Below are 22,744 nucleotides of genomic sequence, written 5' to 3'. Positions count from 1 at the left end.
CCCGAAGGGAAAACCCCTCTACAAAATCCTATGAGCCTATAGAGGCAGATTTTGAAAGCAATGTCTTAGAAATAGAGGAAGAATTCCAAATAGACAAAGACCTTATTAGGTTAGACTTCAATTGACAACCCTTAAAGAGAAAATGGTTTTTCAAGAAGTTCACAAAGGAAGAAAGGGATTGCATCAGAGAAACATGGTATAATGACATGATGCAAGTAAAGGAAAATATTCCTTTATGGGATTGGTTTGTGAAACATAACCAATTCATACAGCCTCCCACTGAGGAATTAGAATTATGTGTTACGGAAAAGCTGTCTAAAGCCTGGAAGACATCAACCACAGGGAAAATTGTGGAGTCAATACATCCACCTCTAGAAGCAGTAAAAATAGGGAAAGATGAGATCTTATCCAGCCCTATAAAGAATTCAACAATAATAAAAGAATCTGAAAAAATAGAACTAGAGCATTGTTCTCAAACAATAGAATAGAATAATTATACAAATATTTGTTTAAATGTATTAGGCAAACAAACCAATAGAATAGAGTCTCTATTAAGCTCATTAAAAATCTATAAATCAAAAACAATAATCAAAGAAAGACCAATGGCAATCATGCCAAGTCTTCTTGGGAATATGAAGATCAAAACAAATCCACTAGATCTATCGAAGGTAAGTTATCAAGAATTAACAGCTAAATTGATGTCACCCTCAATATGAGAAAAAGGAGAAACTTCTAGATCAAATAAAACCAAAAAAGATGATTTAATGGATTCTAAATCAATAAACCTCTTAGGAGAGGATTCAAATGATGAATCCATAATATCAAATGAATCCATGAAAAATTTGGAAATAAATAAACTCTTCTATCAAAGTGAAAAACCTTATTACCCTAGGCATACCCCAGTGGATCTCTTATATAAGGAGCCAACAAAACCTCAAGTTGGATATAATTAAAGCACGCTCTATGAATGGAACCTTGATGGAAAATCTGAATATCATATTCATGATATGATCGCACATATGACTATGTATGCTTGCGCCAATAAATTAGCCGGTAATGATGAGAAGGTGATAGCCACTATTATTACTTAGTCCTTCACCAGACAATTGAAAGGATGGTGGAATAATTACCTTACAAAAGGAGAAAGAGACTACATCCTTAATGCTTTAAAGAGAGATGAAGATGAAGAAAGAATTATAATTCAAGGATCCCTAGTATATGATGCCGTCATGTTCCTAATCCTAAATACCCTAACCCAATTTATAGGAAATTCATCAAATATGTGGGAAAGATTAAGGGAGCAATTGATCAATCTTAAATGTAAAACTCTATTTGATTTTAGATGGTATGAAGATGTATTTCTGCCCAAAGTACATAGATTAACTAATTCTAGACAATATTTCTGGAAAGAACAATTTATCTATGGTCTTTCGCTAGTATTTGTAGAAAAGGTAAGAAACTACCTCAAGCAAATAGAAGGTGGTAGGATTTTGTATTCTAATTATTCTTACGGATATCTAATCCAGATAGTAAATCAAATAGGATTAGAAGTATGCAATGACATGAAATTAAAAAGACAAGTTAAAAAAGAAAAACTCAATTCTAAAAGAGAAATAGGAAACTTTTGTTACCAATTTGGAATGGCTCTAGAACCACCAGCTCCACGAATAGTTCACAAGAAAAGGAAAATAATTTTTTTACAAAAAGGAAAAGAAGCCCCATAAGAATCCTAAAAGGTTTTCTAAAGTTAGGAAGCCAGCACCCCCAAGCTATTTTAAATGTGAAAAAACAGGTCGTTATGCTAATAAATGTTTTAAAAATAAAACCACCACTAAAAAATTAAATGAGTTCTTCAGAAGAATGTGAGACAGTGGTCTCAACAAGAGAATCCTCTACCTCTGTAGAAGAAGGCTGTACTAAGGAAATATGCACCTGCAAAAGCGAATCAGATACTTCGGAAGAAGAATCAGGAGAAGTCAACGTATTAACCCTAGATGAAGAATATCTTTTAGAAATACTCAATGAAATTTCTAATGAGAAATTAAAGAGAAAATATTTAATAGCAGCCCTACAAAGTCGAACTGAGAAGGTTAACAAAGAAAAATGAAAACGGCTAATCGACAATAAGAACATAATCTCTTATAGAGACTTAATTAGAAGATCTCAATCAGAGGCCTCTAGACCTCCTCAAGTTCAGGACTTACGGGAAGAGGTTAATCTGCTAAAAAGAGAGCTAGTAACCCTCAAATTAAGAGTTAATCAACTAGAAGCTAAAAAATTTTGGGAAAATCAATTAGACGAATCATCAGAACAGGTTTCCACCGAGTTTGTAGGAAATGATGAAGAATTCATTTACTTTATAGAGGAAGTTAGATACCAAAAATGGTACTCCAAGATCACCATTAGAATTAAAGATTTCAATCTATCAGTAATTGCCTTAATAGACTCAGGCGCGGACATTAATTGCATTAGAGAAGGAATTGTGCCTTCTAGATATTTTGAAAAGACAACCCAACAAGTTAATGCAGCGGATGGAAGGAAACTGGAGATAAAGTATAAAATCCCTATAGCCCATATCTGCAATCAAGGAACCTGTCTAAAGTTTGCTTTCCTTATGGTAAAAGACTTGAGAGAGGAGGTTATTTTGGGAACTCCATTCTTGTTATCCATCCTTCCTTGCCAAATTGACTCTGTTGGAATCACAACTACAATAGGGAAAATTACGATAACCTATATGTTTTGCCAAAAACCCAAAACCTTAACCATCAACACCCTCAAAGAAAACACAAAAGGCAAAGTAAAGCTTATAGCAAAACTACAATCTGAAATAAAGAAAAGCAGCTAAATAAGCAGCTCGAAGAATCTAAAACAAAAATTGAAATTGAAAATTTTCAAAAAAGAATAACACAAGAAATTTGTGCGAAAACACCTAGTGCGTTCTAGCATAGGAAAAAGCATACGTTAGAACTACCGTATGAAGAGGATTTTAGAGAATAAAAAATCCCTACGAAGGCTAGGCCAATCCAAATGAACAATAGATTATTAGAAATCTGTAAAAAGGAAATCCAAGATTTATTAGAAAAGGGTTTAATCAGACCAAGTAAATCTCCTTGGAGTTGTCCTGCGTTTTACGTAGAAAATGCAGCTGAAATAGAAAGAGGGGTACCAAGGCTTGTTATAAATTATAAAGCGCTTAATAGAGCACTAAGATGGATTAGATACCCCATTCCTAATAAGCAGGATCTAATAAATCATCTATATGATGCAGAAATATTTTCAAAAATTAACCTAAAATCAAGATATTGGCAAATTATAATAGAAGAAAAGGATAGGTATAAGACTACATTCGTGGTGCCCTTTGGTCACTACGAATGGAATGTAATGCCCTTTGGACTAAAAAATGCCTCTTCTGAATTCTAGAGGATCATGAATGCAATATTCATACCCTATACTCAATTTATGATAATATATATTGATGATGTACTAATCTACTCTTCTTCATTAAAAGCCCACTGGAAATACCTAAACATTTTTCTCAGAGTGATGAAAGAAAACGGATTAGCAGTTTCTGTTAAAAAAAATGAAACTCTTTGAAATTGAAATTAAATTTCTAGGATTTCAGATATCTAAAAAAACAATAGCACCTATCCAGAGAGTAATAGATTTTGCTGACAAATTCCCTAACGAGATTAGAGATAAAACTCAGTGCCAAAGATTTTTAGGTAGTCTAAATTACGTAGCAGACTACTATAAAGAAATAACCCATCGACAATTGCTTGAGAAGAGACTGAAAAAGAATCTTTCATAATGGAGTGAGCAATTTACCCAAACTGTTAAGAAGATTAAACAAAGGGTAAAAACTCTCCCTTGCCTTAATATCCCTCATCAAGGGTATCCTAAAATAGTGGAAACTGATGCTAGTGAGATAGGATGGGGAGGAATCCTAAAACAAAGGAGAGACAGGAAGAATGAGATAATCTAGTTTGCCTTAGGAACCTAGAATGACACCTAGAAAAAATACTCCACTGACAAGAAAGAAATGCTCAGTATCGTCCTCTGCACCACTAAATTTCAAAGTGATTTGATAAACCAACATTTTACTCTTCAAATTGATTGCAAATCCGCTAAAGAAATTTTGGAAAAATATGTAAAAAACCTGGTTTCAAAACAGATTTTTGCTAGATGGCAAGCTATTTTATCAGTATTTGATTTTGATATTAAATATATTAAAGGATCTGATAATGCTTTGCCATATTTATAACCAGGGAATTCTTACAAGGTTAACTTATTAAAGATGGCCGACAGAAGACTTCGTCTTCCCTTAAGTCCTAATTCCAGGCAATCAAAAATGACTAATGAGTCCAATCCTAAGTCTAATTATGAGACCGAAGCAAGCTCAAGGACTAATCAGTCCCCAATAATGTCTCTCTTAATTAGGGAACCAATTCCTACTATGGAAGAGGCTAATTCCAGCCAATATTTACTCAATTCATCAGATTTTGTAACCACAATCTCAAGAGAAGAAGCCGCCTTCATCTCCAACCATGTCAAACCAAAAGGAGCCCTTCACCATCTTGCCCTATCCATCTTAGATGGGCATCATTTCACAGTATGCGGTCAAAACAAAGATCAGAAATACTATGAAGAAATTCTCCTCCACATTGGGTCCGATAGGATTCAACATTATTTTTGGAACCCAAACAAGACTGAAATAGCTTATTCTAAGCTAATGATTGTTAAGTTTTTATCCCTATCATCATGGGGCACAGCAAGCAAGCCAAAGTTCATCACCAAGCCTATTGACAAGAGGCCCAAAATATTTAACTACTGGGATTATCAAGATGCCTGGTACAAAGTTTTCCTACTACAGAATTCCATCTTTAGACATTCTTGGTTCATCAAGTTTTCTGAAGACTTTCAAGGTCCATACCCTGACTAGGTATATGTTTGGTGCACTTCTTGGGGAGCTTTTGATGATGTCTTTCCGCATCAAGAGCTCTTAGATAAATACAGGGCATTTGGCAAAGGAAGATTTTATCTTGAATATGATCATATAAAGAAGTTTGAGTTTTTTAAGACCTTTTGCCTCCCTTGGATTCTAAAGTGGAGCTATCATCTGGATATATCTTGGATGCCCCCAGCCATTGAATGAAAAATTGAAATTAAATGGTGGGACAAATTTGACCTTACAGTCATCCTCAAGCCTTCCACTGAAGAAGACGATATCTTTCAATCCATTTTTTATTCGTATATGGATAAACTACGAAACAAATTTCCAGATTTGGACCCTCTAGAGCTCGACGAGATGTCTCTTCGAAAGACTGAAAAGATGAAGGAGAAAAGTAAAGGAATTTCAAAAGACATCGAGACAAATAGCATCCATTCTCTCAGCCCACATCAGGACACTATGTAAAGGTTCCTTCTTAGCCGAAATAATGAAAAGAACCAACACCTATTCCTAATAGGACGAAAGAAGATAAGAAGGCATCTCAATAATTAAGATGCAAACCTAGAAAAATCAAAAGGCATCTCAATTATAGACACCTCAAAAATAAGATCGAATAATTGAAGTTTCTTGATTGCTCTTCTACCTCTATATAACCTGCACTCCTCCCATATGAAGGGTGTGCAAAATCTTGGGAGAATCATCTCTAAGTCCTCTAGTCTTGTAAAATAAGTTTCCTTTGTGAGAGTTATTTTGTGAGTTTTGTGAATATTGTTTTCTGAGTGTTTGTAAGAGATTGCCAATCTAAGGCATCTATTATTGTGCTATGTGTTACTATACCTCTGTAAGTATCGTTAAGATTTAAAGTAATGATTTTAAGCTTTCTTTGAGTATTATCTGTAACTTTCTTCAAAGTGTTTTATTGCGCTTTATTTTCTACAAAATTACTATTCATTCACTATTTATCTGCATATCTCACTATTCTCTGCCATGTTCATCACTATTCACTAGCCTCACTAGCCTCATATGCCCAGTCAAGTTATGGGCCTTGAAAGTCTTCGGAAAACCTGATGAACCAAGAATGTCTAAAGACGGAATTCTGTAGTAGGAAAACTTTGTACCATGCATCTTGATAATCCTAGTAGTTAAATATTTTGGGCTTCTTGTCAATAGGCTTGGTGATTAACTTTGGCTTGCTAGTTGTGCCCCATGATAATAATATTATTTTTTTTTTATTGTTGTTGTTGTTGTTTTCTTTCATTTTTCTTCCATTATTTTGTTGCATTACTTACCCTTTTTTCCATGGTTTAACCAGGGTTGAGGGGGAGGGAGAGAATTGATGAAATTTGCAATTCTTGTAAATTCTCAACATCTTCCCAGCCCATCGTAGTTAGCTCTAGGTATTGATGGATGGGTGGATTGGTTTGAATGAAATATATCTATTGATTTGATAGAGAATGTGTTTGTCTTTTATTTCTTTTTTTTTTCTTCTTTTCTTCGCAATTATCCATTAATGTTTGATTGTTTAATTCCTCTAATACTGAAGTCAGAGAAAATGATCAACCTGTACTCCTGTGTAGATGGTCATTTTTGTTCAATTAGATGGAAAATCTAAGTAAATAAATATTGCAAAAAAATGATAAAAAAATATGGAAAATTCCTGATAGGTACCCTATACTTTAGGCAAAGTGCCAATTTAGCACCCGAACTTTAAAGCACAACAATCTAGTACCCGAACATTAAATTTGCGACGATCCAGTACCTAATGTTAACTCGCCATCAGTCAAAACCATCACGTGATATCAAGTGCGAGTCTAAAAATTTCCTAATACCAAAACTAACCTTTATGAAAAGATTCAAAACATTTTATCCTTTTCCCTTTGTATTTTCCTAATTTCCTTTATCTTTAATCTGGGTTGAAGGAACGAGAGAGGAGAGGAAACTTCATTCAATGCCCACCATTTTACCCAACGTTTTACCTGGAGAGAGGAGACTGACTCCTGATCTCGATTAGAGCTACGTGAAGCCAATGACATACAATCATCCAGATGACCATACATCAACTCCTCCAAACCCCGCTGGAACTCCGCACGAGCATCGTTGCTCTCCTGCTTCTGTTGCTACACAAGGTGGGCTTGGTTGCTGAAGGAGCAATTGGGCGTGTCGTTTCTGCTTTGTAAGGTGGGACACCCAACTACAAGGCCCTTGCAGCCACTATGTTCATGAGTCTTGTCATTGTGTAAGTTAACAAGGGGACGATCAATGCCTACTCGTTTGCAGTTAGAGGTCTAGTTTCCCTCCTTCAGGACGGGAACGAGAGGGGAAAGAAAGAGGCAGCCACTACGCATAACCAGAGGAGAGCTATAGAATGTGGGTCGGTGCTAATTTTGGTCGAAATGGTTGATTCTGGGGTTGAAAGGGGTGTTGAGGTTCTCAACCTATTGGCCAAATGTAGAGAAGGTAGAGAAGAAATGGAAAAGCTTGATGGTTTTGTCGATGTTTTAGTTTGGGTGTTGGTCAATGGGATTTTGGTTCCTATTACCAAAAATCCCACGTTCTTTTTTCAAATTTATGTGGGGACTAGAGAAAGTTTATTTTCTTGTGTATCACTTACCCACATAAGCGATACCCATCTCCTAGATGGGTAAATAACTTTGCCACCTATAGGGAAAGTTGCAAACACTTGAACGGGACAAAAATACCCCTTTTGATAATGGATTTTTATGGTTAAAAAGGTCATTGCATTATTTACATGAGAAATAAAAGAACATGGGTAAATGCACTTACCAAAGTAAGTGTTTCCCAAGAAAAAACTTACCCAGGTGCATTTACTCGGGTAAGTAACTTACCGAAAAGCAAAAAGGGCCTAAAAATAAAAACTAGAAGCAAACCTAAAGCTATAATGCTATAACCTTAAATTATGTTATTGGGAAAATAAAATAAAAGGGGGGAGAGAAAGATGTTTTTTTCTTAATTCTTACATTGGTGGGTCACTATGCTATTTTAGTCAAATTAATAAAATATGTTAGCTTTATATTTTTACTAAATACGATTTGTATTGATTATGTTTATTAATAATAATTGTTAATTATTAGTTAAATTAATAAAAGTGTTAGCTTTGTAATTACCAATAAATAATAACAGATATTAAAATAATTAAATTAATAAAAATTAAATAATTATTGGTTTTTTCATTTAAAATAAATAAAATTATTATTATTATTATTAAAATTACTACAAATTATTAATAAATTTATATTTATTAAAAGTATATATTTAGTTGTTAAACTACTAATAATTAATTTCTAAAAATTAATAATAAATAAATATATTTAATTATGAAATATTAAAAATAGTTTTGAAAACTTCTAGTTAATTAACAACACATTTTGGTTATTAATTTATCAATTAATTTATGGTAAATAAAATTGTTCATTCTTTCATATTTTCCCGTGCATCGCCCAAGTCCCCACTAGTGTGTGTGTGTGTGTAGCAAAATGGTCCACGTCACCTTAATTCTCCTTGCTCCATTACCCCAACCCAACATTCTCCTTGACTCTCTCCTCTTTCCATTCTCACCACTTCCAATTTGCCATCTTGGCAGTCAGCACCCTCTCTCTTCATTCCTCTCCCTTCCTATTAGGTTCTCTCTCTCCCCCCACAACTCACGTCTCTCACTTTCTATAACAACCTAACTACTCTCCTTAATTAGCTCAAAATATGTTTTATCCTCTCTTTCATTTCTATCTCTAATTCTTCTCTATTCTATCCATTGTCACATAAAAATAGGGTCATAATTTATTAAGATTTAATTTTCCAAATCAAACAATATTTATATCTATTCATGGCATCTTCCATTATTGTTAAATAATCCATTAGTTATGAAAATTATTAAAATTTAACAAATATTAAATAATTTAATAATCTACTAAAACTTAATAAATAATCCATTATCTAATATTTTATTATTAACAATAAACATTCAAAATTTCAATGTTTAGCATAATTTACATTAATCATTGTAATTTAATAAATTTTTACAATAATAATTTATCAATAAAATATATTACTAATTAGCGTAATTTACCAATTTCTATAAAATCAACAATTATAGTTAACAATTATCAAATAATTTAGGGAAACTCTTTAACTAATAATCCATAATTATTTTTTAAATAAGTAATTAAAAATTAGGAAACTAATCTATGAACAAAAATTCTCCAAAACTATTTAAATAACAATCCATTATTATTATTATTATTCAACTAAATAATTATTAAAAATTCAGGTAATTAAATTAGGAAATTAATCTATCATAAATTGTTTCATAATTGTTTAAAGAGCAATCTATTATTATTATTTCAATAAGTAATTATTAAATAATTTAGGAAAATTATTAAGTCTATCCACACCAATCTAGACCACTTGGTTGACTTCGACCATACTGGTTTTACATTAATTAACAACAAATGGTTTACTTTTAATTAAAAATAATGTAATTTACCATAATTATATTTATTTTTCTATAATTACATTTACTTTGATTAATAGTAAATAATTTACATTTATTTATTGTTATTGTATATGATTAACTTACTCTACATTACTACTAATCAATAGCAATTTCAATAATTTTTTTGGAAATTATCATAAAATATTGTAATTTATTGTTATTTAATTTGTTGTTTGTCAATCAGTTATAGAAAATTTGGGAATTCCCCATCCCCGACAAGGAATGGGTGCCTCGCCTTGAATCTGCCTTCCTATTTGATTCTATTTGTTATGATCAAAAAGAATATTCAAATTTTGGCTCTTATAGGATCAAATTTGAATTCGAATTGATTTTTTTTTTATTTTTTGTGTGTCGAATTCGAATTGGATCAATCCCACGAGCCATATTCCATGGAACGATGTCCTCGGAGCAACCTGCTCACATGTTATATCAGAGTTGACAATTCAATTTGGTCAATCATTAGTATATGCCACATGAACGGTGGATAACCCCAACATTCACATCAGTGATCAGCCTATACTGCATTGGGCTTGAAATGCTTCTCTTACAGCTTAGTTATACAAACTTCAAATATTATGAACGTATAGATCTATATATACCATAAATTATTTGCCTTGTGTTCTAGTCCAAATACCATATACTATAAAGTGATTATTTTGATGATATAATATCAACTTAAATTATTTTTATAATTGCCCTAATCATATATAAAGGAGGCGGCTATTTTTTTCCATGAGAAGTATTAATTCACTCACAAAAAATGGGAGCATAATTGTAACACTGCCACGTGATTTCCTCATCGCAAGATCTTATGGCACATGAATCCAAATTAGGCCCCCATTTGTTTTTAAGAAAGTTATTATCCAGATAAATGCATTTATCCAATTAAGTATTTTCCTAGGAAATACTTATCCAGATAAAAAGCTATTACTAAAAGGGATAATTTTGTCTCATCGAAGTTTTGGCAACTTTCTACTTTCTTAATTGAGAGATAGATATCACTTACCTTGGTATCTTGGTCAATGAGAATCAAAATCTTTTCCCCCTCTCAAAATCCATAAGCAAACAGACCCAGACTGTGTTTGATTTGAAAAGGAAAAAAAAAAGAAAAAAGAAAAGGCAGATAAACCTTTACAAATCTTGTATACGTTTCCTTACCTTTCCCTTCAAACCAAACGTGGCCTTAATGATAAGTTACAAGGCTCGCAGGACACCAATCCCTGCTCAATAGTCGAGTTACTAATATGTCAGATTGTTAGCCTGCTGCTGACCTGAAGCCATTCATGATACATCCCCAAAATTGTCTGTATCACACCATTTTAGAAGCCGTGACCAAAAAAAAATGCAATATGGAGCTTCAAATCGTACATAACAATGTCAAAAGAAATCCACCTCAGCGATAAATAAGAAAGAACCTTTATATCCTTGGACAGGAACTTTCACTGTTGCACAAGTGAGGAGGTAATAGTCAAATCCGATTGTGACAGAGCCCTTACCCCTCGTCCCATGAAAACCACAGGTTACAGGATCCCCTCCAGCTGATCTAAAGCATTTACAAGGTCAACCTTTTCTTGTGCTTTTAAATTCTTCTCAAGTTCTCATCTCGTCAGAAGAACCACCTGGCAATAACGGCAAACAACTTGCTACAAATATTGGGGCTCGTTCCCCATCATTCCGTGTCATTGCAGGTTGAAATGGTAAGATGAAAAAGAATTATATTATTACAAAGATTAATAATGTACAGTTACAAAAGGTAAAGGTGACATCCCAATTCCCAACTACTTCTCACGTTAGATTGATTCTTCTTGTATGGATCCTGTAACTCGTTCTTTTTATATAGATAATAATTTTAATTCAGTATATACCTTGGAGTTGCCATCCACATTTTCTCTTCAAACAATAGAAATATTAAACATTTGAATATATACCCCACAGCCTTGCAACTGCGCTTGTACTCCGGCATTCCGAGTTCCATGCAATCAGCAAGCTATGACAAATTGACAAGGGAGAGTCAAAAGTTCAACCCAGCATGAAGGCTCAGCACCTCCAGATGCAAGAGCCCTCCCCCTCCACCACCCCACAAAAAGAAAAATAAACTGTGCTGGTTTAGCTTCAAACATACTTCAGCTTGCAGATCCTCCAACTGGCTGGCTGCTTGCCTGTGCACGCTATTCCCACTTCTCCGCAAGAAAGAAGCAAAATCCCCTTGCTGAGCCTTATCTTGAGAATCCAAGTCAATCAACATGGCTTTGCTTAGTCCCATCTTACTGCTTGCAGGAAGGAATATCAACTATTTCCAGACAGCTCCAAGCTTCTTGCAGAACTATTATCCAACAGATCATTTTGAGCCAATCTCAACTTGCAACATCTGCAGCATTTTGATCTGACAAAGCACTCAATAATTCAACTTTCATTCTTCAGGTTCCATGTTTCCCTTGATCCACTCAATCTTTTGTATAACTCAAGTTGCCTGTGTTGAGCATGATCTGGCTTGTCCTCCATCATGCCTTGTGCTGCTGAACAAGGCAGAAGATGAGCAAATTCTCCTCAATTGTCCAGCCCAAGCAAAGGAGCACCAAGAAAATTGAGGTCAAGTGATCTTTCCCTAACTCCCTTGGGCACCAAAAACAGCTGTAGGCATCATTGCAGCTAGCCCCATTACGAATCTCTCTTGCCCAGCACCCCAGAACTTTGTTTCTTTTGGATGCCATATTGCCAGGCATCTTGAGATTTATCTCCTGACTGATCCAAATCATCCGAGGAATTCTCTGGAATCCTGAAGTTTCGGTAGGCTCCATTCCTTGTCATTGGCAAACTGTTCAGCTTCTCGTCTTCTTCTGAGGGTGTGCCTGATTTAGACTCAGGATGTAAGTCCATGTGTCTCTGCCTTGGTCCAGATGTTCTCAAACCCCTCATGTTAGAGGAAGCTTTACCCATAAATGGAGTATATGCAGGGCCTTTTGGAACCAGGAATTCCTTGGGTAGAGAATCCATGTCAACATAACAGTTCCTTGCCTTCGCATCAGTGATCAACGCAGCCCAGTCGTCAGATTGCACCAGAGCATTGGCATTGCCCATAACCTGTTAATACATCAAAGTTCAAAGAGAGAATATATGCCAATGCATGCTTGTGTGAATGTACTTATAAAATGGGAGAAAAAGGAAAATAATCAGGGGGAAATCATACCCATAATGCTCGCCTTGCACGAGTTAGAGCAACATTCATCCGACGAATATCAGCAACAAAGCCCACACCATGATTTGATGCCCGGACACATGACATGATTATGACATCACGTTCTTGACCTTGGAATGCATCTACAGTGTTTATATATAGGTCTTTCCCTTCTTCTGAATTCAAAACCTCCTCAAACTCACGTTGGAGGCATTTTAACTGCAGCTTGTAAGGGGTTATTATGCCAACAGAGGCTTTCCCAACTCCCAAGGATTTCAAAGTTTTCTGAAGATGGTCATACAAGCGGAAACAAAATTGTGCTTCGTGAATGTTTTGGTAAGAGACTGATCCACCTCTATGAGATTCACGCCCATGTGTAATATCATAGAAAATATAAGATCTCAATAAAGGATCCTTGAAGTAAACCTCATCAGGTTGATTGGCAACACTTTCACTGTCAGTAAGACGTCCTTGGTAAAAGTACCTGGAAGGGAAATCCCGGATTTGAGGATGCATCCTGTACTGCACGGACAACAACATTGTTGGACAACCAGCTTGCTGGAACCTCTCAAACAGACTTCTACTGTATAACAAGGTCCCAGCAGCCTTGCTAATAACTGTTGCAGGAAGCTGCTGAGGATCTCCAACCAGAACACAGCGAGCTGCACCAAGAGAAAGAGGAGGAAGAATAGCAACTTCACTAGCCTGAGCTGCCTCATCAATAACAACCATATCAAAACCATGAGTAAGACGAGAAAACAACTTGCGACCACTACTTGACACTGTTGTAAAAACAATCTCAGCTTCATTGGCAAAACTAGCTTCCAAATTTGCACGAGCTTCTTCCATATTGAAACTGCTACCTGCACGAAATCTACCTTCCAAAATGAGAAGGCGGGACATCTCCACCAGAATTTTATCCCTTCCCTCTACAACTGCTGCTAGATTTTGCAGTAATGTGTCACGATTATGGTCCCGAGCAACAAGAATATCAGGATCAACACCAACAGAACCTTGAGAACGTCCTGCTGCAGCTGCAGCGTTTAATTCCCTCTGAAGACAAGCAATCTGTTGTGATAGCTGAGCCTCACGAAGCTTCAACTGGTGCATCCAACCAATAATTTCCTCACGGCTCTTGACTAGAATCTGCTCAGTCCTTCGCTCAACAGAAACAGCCTGTGCAGCACGAGTCTGTGAATCAACACCAACTCGGGCCACATCAGGCCGGTAGACTTTCATCTCACCATCAATAAATCCACGGTCAAGAACACGTGCTAGCAATTCATCAGTTGCTGCATTTGAAGGAGCACATACAAGCATCCTAGGTTTTGGGCAGAGTTTTGGCAAAGTGCGGAAGAGACTCTGATCCATGCTCTGAAGAACTTCATCAATAGATCCTGTGCTAACACTCTCAGAATTGCCCTCATTAGCTTGCTTATAACTTTCTGGAGCTAATTTTTTAAGCAAGGCAGTGTAATAATGTTGATACTGAACAAGATGGATGACATTTAACATTCCCCACACCGTGTGTGTTTTTCCTGTTCCTGGAGGCCCTTGAACAAGAGTAAAAGGCCAAGGATCTTGCCTCTTTGTCATTCCACTACTGGTGCCAGCAGCTGTATGCATCGCAGCCCATTGAATGGCAGCCAATTGAGGGCCATTAAAGGTCCTGTGCAGATACTCAACAAAGTTTTGTGTGAAGCATTCAGGCATAGCAGGAGGTTGTTCTTCATATTTAGGGAAATACTCTGGACTTGGCTTGAGGATTGCAGTTTGCATCTAGACAGAAACCACAAAAAAAGGCTTGAATAAGCATTTTTCAGAGGACATATTGCAAATATATGCTATGAACCCATTTTTCAATAAACTGGATATGATAAATACCTGCAAATTGAGACGACGAAATGCATGCAGGGCAATATATTCACGTTGAGTAGTTGCAAGGGAACCAAGCACAGTAAGATACCAGATGCCCTTGGGCTGAAATTTCCTCAAGATATGATCATCATCAACCTTGCTGAACCCCAAAAATAGAACTATTATTAGAGGATGTTATAAAAAATGCTGCTGCTTTCTATAAATGACTGGGGCATATCATTGTCCTTGGCCATGACGGGGAAAAGTGTCATAACTTACAAGATGAGAAGATGCAAATAACTCAAGCTCAAAGAGCTAAGATTCCAAAACTGACCTGTTAGCATCATGTGTATCCCCAACATAAAAGTGAAGAATGGCCCCTGGAGGATCACGACTATCAATGGGTATATATCGCCTAACAGTACCAGCAACACGTCCATTGACCTCAGGCTCCATATCATCTTCACTTGCAACAGAACTTTTCCTCTTAGATCTGGCTGCTTGATAATGTACCCAGTTAACATTACAGGCAGTAAATATGAACAACGCACAATAAATGTAGAGAGAAGGGCAGAAATTAATCATAAATCAAACCTGTTCCAGTTCTTGGGGATGAAAGAACAGCAACATCACCTTCCTTAAACGTCCATTTGGTTTCATGCATAGGAAGAACTATTACATCATACCAGCCTAAAACCCACAAATGAATCTATAGTTTAAAGAAACTAAGATAATATTAACAATCAAGAAAAGGAAGAAATGACCTTTAAAAATATCAAGCATCATCTGTTCAATAGAATTAGTTATGCAAACAACCAAACACATGTATGAAGCAAAGTGCCAACAAAGTGTCTTCAGAATGCAATACACTGAAGGAAACACTACCAAGCACCGATCTCTTATCTTATTCATTTACTAATATAACACTACATAGGAAGGCAAATGATGCTGACAACATGGACAAGATATTTCTCCCAGAGAAAGACATGCTGTCACTAACATGACAGGATCCAGGTCCTCCCACCAATATGATAAATTCATCAAGGAACCAGTACGTCAAACAGGACTAAATAAATGAGTGTAAATGCTGATTACCTCTTTCTCGCCTTTCCACATTTTTTATACGAACCATCACATGTGCATCTCTTGAAACCATTTCAGTAAATTCCTCCCAATTGCTGTATAGTTGTGCCCGGCATTCCTCAAACAACAAAGGTTCAAGCACTCTAACATACTCTTCTACAGATTCAAAACGTCCTGGAACACATTGAAGTTCTGTCTCCTCTGATGAACAAACACAGTTGTATTATATTCTGAAACAGAAAAATCCCTGGAACATAACATGCTACATTGCTACCAGAAATGAAAAGAACCAATAAGCCAGCAAACTTCGCATATATGAGTTAGAAATACAATCCTCAAGATGAAGACTTAAGAGTGTAATATGGAAGCCTCATTCACCACATTTAATGGTTTAATCTGTTATCAGTGTTTTATTGCACTTCAGAAGAAAGCTTATACATACATCATCCATGAAACTCCACAGGAACTTTTTTCTTCTAATTTGGCATTTCCTCCCGTATTGTGAAAACTTGATAATTTAGGATTTACAAAGAACTATTATTTTAAGTTATCTTTTTATTTCTCACTTGAGAAGCCCTAAAAAGTCCTCTGGCTAGGATTCAATTACAATCCCTTGAATTTAGAATTCAACATGGCCACTCTAAAAGTTGGATGCCTACCAACTGAAGCTACATGGGATCCTTCTACCATGAATGGGCCCAAAGTTCTTCAATCCACAGTTTCGCAAATTTAACATCCAATATAAAGCCAAATTCCCGGTCTTCCCTCACAACTCTATTAGCACTTAGCAGGACATGATGGCACAGGGTAGATTTTTTTCTTTGTAAAATCCTGTTATCTTTCTTGTACAGATAGCATATAAATGTACAAGCTTAGAAGGAGGCTCCCCCTCCATTTAATAGAATATCTCACAATTACTTATCAAAAAATAAAATAAAAAAAAAAAACATAATGGCACATGCAGTTCAGTAAAAGGCACAAAATATTTGGTTGCATTCCAATATGCTCTATTCATCTCAACCATTTCATCATGACAATCAGACTATACTAGAAGCAATATGGGCAAAACGATACCAATATTTTTCCAATAATACACCATTTCAGTAACTCTCTGAAACTTTTGCATCAAGTAGCAAGAGTCAAGAGATTATTAGCTCTATACCCAATGGATAGTTCAAAATAACTTGATCTTTTCCAAGTGATCAATATTTTTATACCAAAACTACCCTGGTGCAGTCCAGTCTGGTCCACAGGCACACATTTGTCTTTCCAACCTTTACAACATTAGTTGCCACGATTTATATGGAGAAGACAATTCAGATTTTGTTTCACATTGCCTGGTAAGTAAGGAGAAAATCAGAATGGGGATTGCAATTGAAACTTTGAGAAGCATACAAAACTCAAAAGGAATAAAGTTGGGAAACCATGGACAGTGGAACTCTAAATAGCAGGCCTCAAAAAAATGGATATAAAATAATAAAGTGAACCAAAAAGCATAGAAACAAAAAACAGGATATAGTAATTGAAATAGTCAATAGATAATGGTTTAAAATACAAAGGCTCAAAGATGTCAAACCTGGACGATGCCATAACTTGTCATTGGTCACCTCCCTTAGAAGGCGTTCAACGGATGTATCTTGATATTGTACATTGTTTGTAGTTTGTTTTTTGACAGGAAGATGTTTCTTATTACCCAATTTTTGATCCATTGGGTTTTGAATGACCAAAGGTTGTTTCCTAGTTGGCACCTGTGCATTCTTGAGTTGCCTTGAATCTGCAGGCTGCTTCCATGAACCTTGTCTTGGAATGAATGGTGGATGCATCTCTGCATGGTTGTCATTGCCGCTGTTTAGCCTCTTAGACCTATGTCCTGAATTAATATCACCATTAGATTCAGATTTATGGTCAATATATTCCATTGGAATGCCTCCTTCATTACATAAGGTATCTCCCTGTTTTGGATCCTTGGCTATGGATTGCCCCTGCCTGTCACCACTGCGTTCAGCTGGAGAGGGAGTATTACGAATTTCCTTCATTGTCCGAGTAGTTGTGGGTGCTGAAAAGGTTTGCCTTCTTGGAGTGGAAGTTTTAATGGGGCCAGCTTGCCTTACATCCTCCAAATTAAGAAACATTGTCTGTCTAGTACGTTTTTTTCCTAACATTGCCTCCTTGTGGTGATCAAGCTTATTCTTCTTCACAGGATTATTTGCACATTTGAGTGCATGAATTGCTTCAACCCCTTTAACTTCTCTTTTAGTCACAGCTACTGAAGACTCTTCCTGTCCATCATTTGCTACATCTACTTTTGTATTGCCCTCTGACTGTCGGCTATTGCTGCATATCCCATCAAATGGTTCTGGGTCCAATCCTGAAGAAGCCTGACTATGAATCCCATCCTTTTTGACGTCTGTAACATCATCCTTCGTGCCCCCAGGAACTCTAAAATCACAAGAGATATTTTCAACAGTCTTCGCCGAAGTAGAAAGATCAGTTCTATCAGCTATTTCTTGCTTTTGTGTGGCTAATCCATTATCATTAGTTTGTTGTTCATGCTTACTGATGTCTGTAGTGCTGTCAAATGCACCGGCAAAACCTTCAGCATCTGACCATTCCCCTTCTTCTCTTTCAACAACTGGAGCATCAGCAAGGCCAAGAGGCTGCAGTAGTGCCACTGCTTTATTTTCCTCAGAGTGACTTGTATTAGATGATGGAGCAGCTTTGTAATCCAAATTATCTTCCTTCTGTTTAAAACACTCTTCAGCATTGTGCACATCTTTAGGCCTAACAAATGGTTGGAAGCCTGAAACAGATGATGCATGCGAGAATGCATGGTTATTTACTATTCTTTGAGAACCCTCTGATGATGCAAACAAATCAGACTTGCAAGGATTTGAAGATGGAAATGCCTTTTGAGGCTGGAAGCAGAGGACACCATCATTCTCTTCATCTTCTTCAGCAGGGGGTTCATTAAGATCAAAGAGTGGTCTTCCTCGACACCCCATCTCATATGTAAATGCATACAAGCTCAACTCTATTTCCAGCCAGGGCTATGGACTGCTTTTGTTGATTTTCTTTTACAGAGAAATGTCCATGACATGCCGATAGTACAGATGATTGACACCAAGTCTTTAGAATTGACTTCCAGAAGAGTAGAGGTCTCTGCATGTTCATTCAGTGAAGACATTTAAATAAGCTATGTGATAGAAACAGATATTAGTACTTCTTTAGGCGAGTAGATCAAAATCAGACATACCAGGGCATATTTGTAAGACAATCCAAACTCCATATTATCTTCATTGGCCAAAAGGTTTTCATTGCAATTCCTCTTATCCAAGGAAATAACAATTTACTGCAAGATTTAACACTTAATAAATCAGTAATGGTAAAAAATTAAATAATCAAGCATATATCAGATCATCTGATCTCAGACTACCACAAGCAGAAAATTATGCACAAAAAGCATCTGTACAATGAATTTAAGTTGTTCTCTCATCTTGCGGATTTACAAATAAAGGTAAAAATTATAAGATCTTTATATTGCAAGAGAAGGAATTAGCAAAATTTCCTGTTAATATTCTTGTATTTACTCAAGTATATGGTTCATTTTTGTTATTAAATGAAGCATTTTGCATCCTCGGCAGCAGATACATTGTAAAGCATGGAGAACAAGTCAAATAACCTACCAGTATATCAGGCAAAGTTATTAATTGACACTGCTTATAAGATCTTTATTCGTAATTGCTCATAGAAAAAACAAGTGAAAGAGCCCGGCCATTGTGACTGTTGAAATTCAAACCTTGAATATTTCTAATTATTTTCAAATAAGGCTGCGTGTTATGACATTTTATGAATAAAAAGGATAACAGATGAAAATGATAATGTTAAGGTTATTGGTACTATAAAGCATTCAAGAATATTTTATAAGCCAAAAATATGTATACAGTACACAATTACAACCCCCATTATCACTAGACCCCATAAAGATAACTCTCACCCCTAAAATTTCTCTTCACCATCAGGGAAAAGACGTAGGGACCAATACAACCCATCAGAACAATTTGGAGTTCTTCCTAGAGGGAAAAAAGCAAGCAAAGAATATATACGAACAATTAAATGCAAGTGTACACTAAACAACCAAAAACAGGAAAAGAAATAGTCTAAAACTTCAATTCCCGTGCAATTTATTTAATGAACAAACCTCATGGTCTAGTAGTCAAGTCAAAACAATCCTGAGGTGGTCTGACTACCACTTGAGGGTAAAGACACTACCATCTTAGTTACCGTAAGAAAACCATCCAATGGTTCCAGATGGATTGAACCCCAGACCATAGAAAAAACATAGACTCTAAACACTTCATCCTAAGACTGATGCAGCATTTTCTTAGGGTTTCACAGAACAGAGATTAAGTAATAAAACTCTAAATCACTCGCTAATTCTTCTTCCAGAAGTACAAATCCTCAATCCAATCAACGAATTCATCAAATATACCAGATATCTAATCCTTTCGGTTATTAAAATGAGCACAATCCTATCTGATTAAGAGAAGGCCACCAAACAATAGGAGAATTTATACCGGGGGGAAATCACAAATAAATATTAATATTTCGATCTGCTTCTCCGCAACCGATCTTTTAGCACTTCACAATCAAGCAATATCTTGTACCAGTAATCAAAATTTAAAAAAAAATAAATAAATGAACAGAAAATAAATAAAAGATTCGGAAATAGATTGCATCTTACCTCTCAGGAACTCCGAATCCAGAGACAGAGATGGAGAGGGATTAGAGAGCCTGAGCGAGAGAGCGAGCGAACGAAGAGAATGAATGCAAGTAAGAGGGAGGAACGGGTTTATATAGGAAATATCGGACCCAATTTCTGGACGGAAAATCTGTCCGGTCGCCGTTAAAACATTTTCCTGGCTAAATAGATAATTTGGTTTCCGCAAACTTTATTATATTTGTTTATCCATTCTAGGAAATAAGAAAGAGATGGAAATAACCATAAAACTCCTTTGTTTTGCAACTATTTACATTAAATGGCATTAGAATTTGAATTGACGAAATTAGCCGGAATCTTTAGAAAAGTTGTAGAATGGGGACAAAAGGATACCGGTGTCATTACGCAGTTCAGTTTCAGACTCTGGAGTGTTTAAAGATTCAATTGCCGCCGGGGTCACCGCGTGGTTGATGGGTCCAAAAAAGTTTTTCGGGCACATATGTTGCGAAGGGAGACGAATCCGGATCTTCTTAGATCTGTGCAAGAAAACCAGCTGGGTCAGATGTTCTAGACCGTCTGATCCTTAGAAGATAAAAAGGGAAAGTTTTTGCATCGTAGAAAATATTCTAATGCAGCGGCTTATGTGCATGGACTACAAAGTTAGAAGTGGTTGAGTACGTATATTATCAGCTCCAGAATGAAAAGTTCCAAATCTAGAGATTTTAGGTACAGTTGTCCCCGTGACCATTCTATGCTTACCCAAGGAATGCAAAATTGACACTCGTGCGAAAAGGCCCAAAGCTGAAAGCCCTAAGCCGGGGAAGGTTGAAACGGTCGCATCTTCTTTTCCTTGACCCACTGTGTTCGCCAGGTTAACCCAGCCGCACATTGAAAACATCTCTATTTATTTTATATTATTAATATTCTTTATGTACAAGTTGAACTTGGCCAACGATGAATTCGGATCTACTTACGTACGTACAATTCATTCTTTTCCATAAGCCCTTGAATTTCAGTGAACATGTCATTGAGGAGCCATTAATTAGGGGGTGCAAGTGCAACTTTGGCAAGCTGAATAGAAATGAGGATGAACGTCAACCCAATTCGAGTCGGGTTTGGGATCGAGCTCAATTATGGTTAATCAGGTTTGAAATAATTTTTAATGCAATAATGCATATGTATTAGTGCATGGCTTTGACATTAAATTAATTTATATGCATATTCATTGTGCAAAATAATAGTATATTATGTGAACTCAAATTGGGTCGGATTGGGCTAAAACTATTTGAAGCCTCAACTAAGTTAGATCAAACCCAAGTTGATCCAACTCAAAATCTAAAAATTTGAAACCCAACCCATGCAAAAGCTCAGGTGGGTCAGGTTGGACTTGGGGTGGACTTGCCCAACTTGCAAGCCTTACCATTAATTAAAGCAACAGCTGAAATGGTTAAACTGAATAGTACTTTATTATTTTCATGATTTAATAAGTTATAAAGAAGGATAGTGACTTTTCTTTTAAGACTGAAAACTAAAGTCGGTTTGATCAGTATACCCTCAAACATTTTATTATTTAGTCATTTTATCCATTTGATGACAAAGTAATAATAAATCATGAAATTTGATAGCTATGCTGCTGGTGGTAAGATCAGAGTTTGGATCTACTTTTCACACTATTTCCACGAAACATGGGGAGATATTCTTGATATCCGGCTGCAATGCCTTGTGAAGATGGTGTGAGGAGAATATCCAGATCCAGGGAACAATCATAACACCCCACGCCAGTCATAGATTCTGGATCATGGAATCACACTGGTGTCTTACATGCACATCAAACCATGCATTGGGATTATCTCCCGTATTTATATATCATTAAGAGATATTTTCAATACATGAGTAGAAGGTGCTGTGGGGCTCCCTCAGTGAAGCGCCGATGTGATCTCGTGATCATAAGGCCTGCATGGGGTATTATGATTGACCCCACAGCCCGAAACACAACTATGAAGTTCAGCTAATCAATTCTCCTCTATAACTGTTATATGTTCATAACATTAGAATTGTAATTTAAGGCTAGATCCATCATAATTTGGAAAGCCCTCTACAAATTTTGGTTCCAAATACCAAAGCTGGGAAATTTGATTTCATACATAGATATATTTGGATCTAACCTGATTCTAGTTATATTAAGGGTGTATTCACTAATATGAATGAATTTATATTTCAAAAGAAAAACAACTGTAACATTAACCAAAACAATGTGATTTATTTATGCAGTTGTTTAAAGAGCTAAGTTTGGTTTAAAGGGAAAAAAAAAAATAGGGAAAGGCAGGAAAACTTTTACACACTTTGTACCTCTTAAGTTTTGTTTTCTTATTCGATAGAAAATAAGAGAAAAACATAAATTTGACGAAAAGGTCTAAGTGAAAAAGAAGTCAATATGAATTAAAGCAGAAGTTT

At 36.0% G+C, this 22,744-nt stretch overlaps 1 protein-coding gene across 1 annotated transcript; it reads right to left on the bottom strand.

The window, feature by feature from the left end:
- Positions 1-11,153: 11,153 nt before the first annotated feature.
- LOC148876811 (uncharacterized) lies at positions 11,154-20,503 on the bottom strand. The gene is made up of 9 exons (XM_088971748.1): positions 20,315-20,503; positions 18,827-18,922; positions 17,150-18,732; positions 15,586-15,774; positions 15,085-15,180; positions 14,825-14,987; positions 14,518-14,650; positions 12,646-14,412; positions 11,154-12,539 (listed from the first exon to the last, which is right to left on the bottom strand). Exons 3-9 carry the CDS (start codon positions 18,573-18,575, stop codon positions 12,117-12,119), a joined length of 4,197 nt encoding a protein of 1,398 aa, XP_088827874.1. The 5' UTR covers positions 18,576-18,732; positions 18,827-18,922; positions 20,315-20,503; the 3' UTR covers positions 11,154-12,116.
- Between the last annotated feature and the right edge of the window lie 2,241 nt (positions 20,504-22,744).

Source organism: Nelumbo lutea, chromosome 1 (assembly GCF_056320005.1).
Source record: "Nelumbo lutea isolate HS-2025 chromosome 1, American lotus-T2T, whole genome shotgun sequence".
In the NCBI taxonomy this organism is placed as follows: Eukaryota; Viridiplantae; Streptophyta; class Magnoliopsida; order Proteales; family Nelumbonaceae; genus Nelumbo; species Nelumbo lutea.
The sequence above is the reverse complement of the archived record's forward strand: the minus strand, read 5'-3'. Positions and strand labels throughout refer to the sequence as shown.

Excerpts from the sequence above, each read along its gene's own strand:
- LOC148876811 (XM_088971748.1), bottom strand. The coding sequence starts at position 18,575 with ATGGGGTGTCGAGGAAGACCACTCTTTGATCTTAATGAACCCCCTGCT. Across the intron at positions 14,988-15,084 it reads ATCCCCAAGAACTGGAACAG|CCAGATCTAAGAGGAAAAGT; the intron begins GTTTGATTTATG and ends ATTATCAAGCAG. Across the intron at positions 12,540-12,645 it reads GTGCAAGGCGAGCATTATGG|GTTATGGGCAATGCCAATGC; the intron begins GTATGATTTCCC and ends ATGTATTAACAG.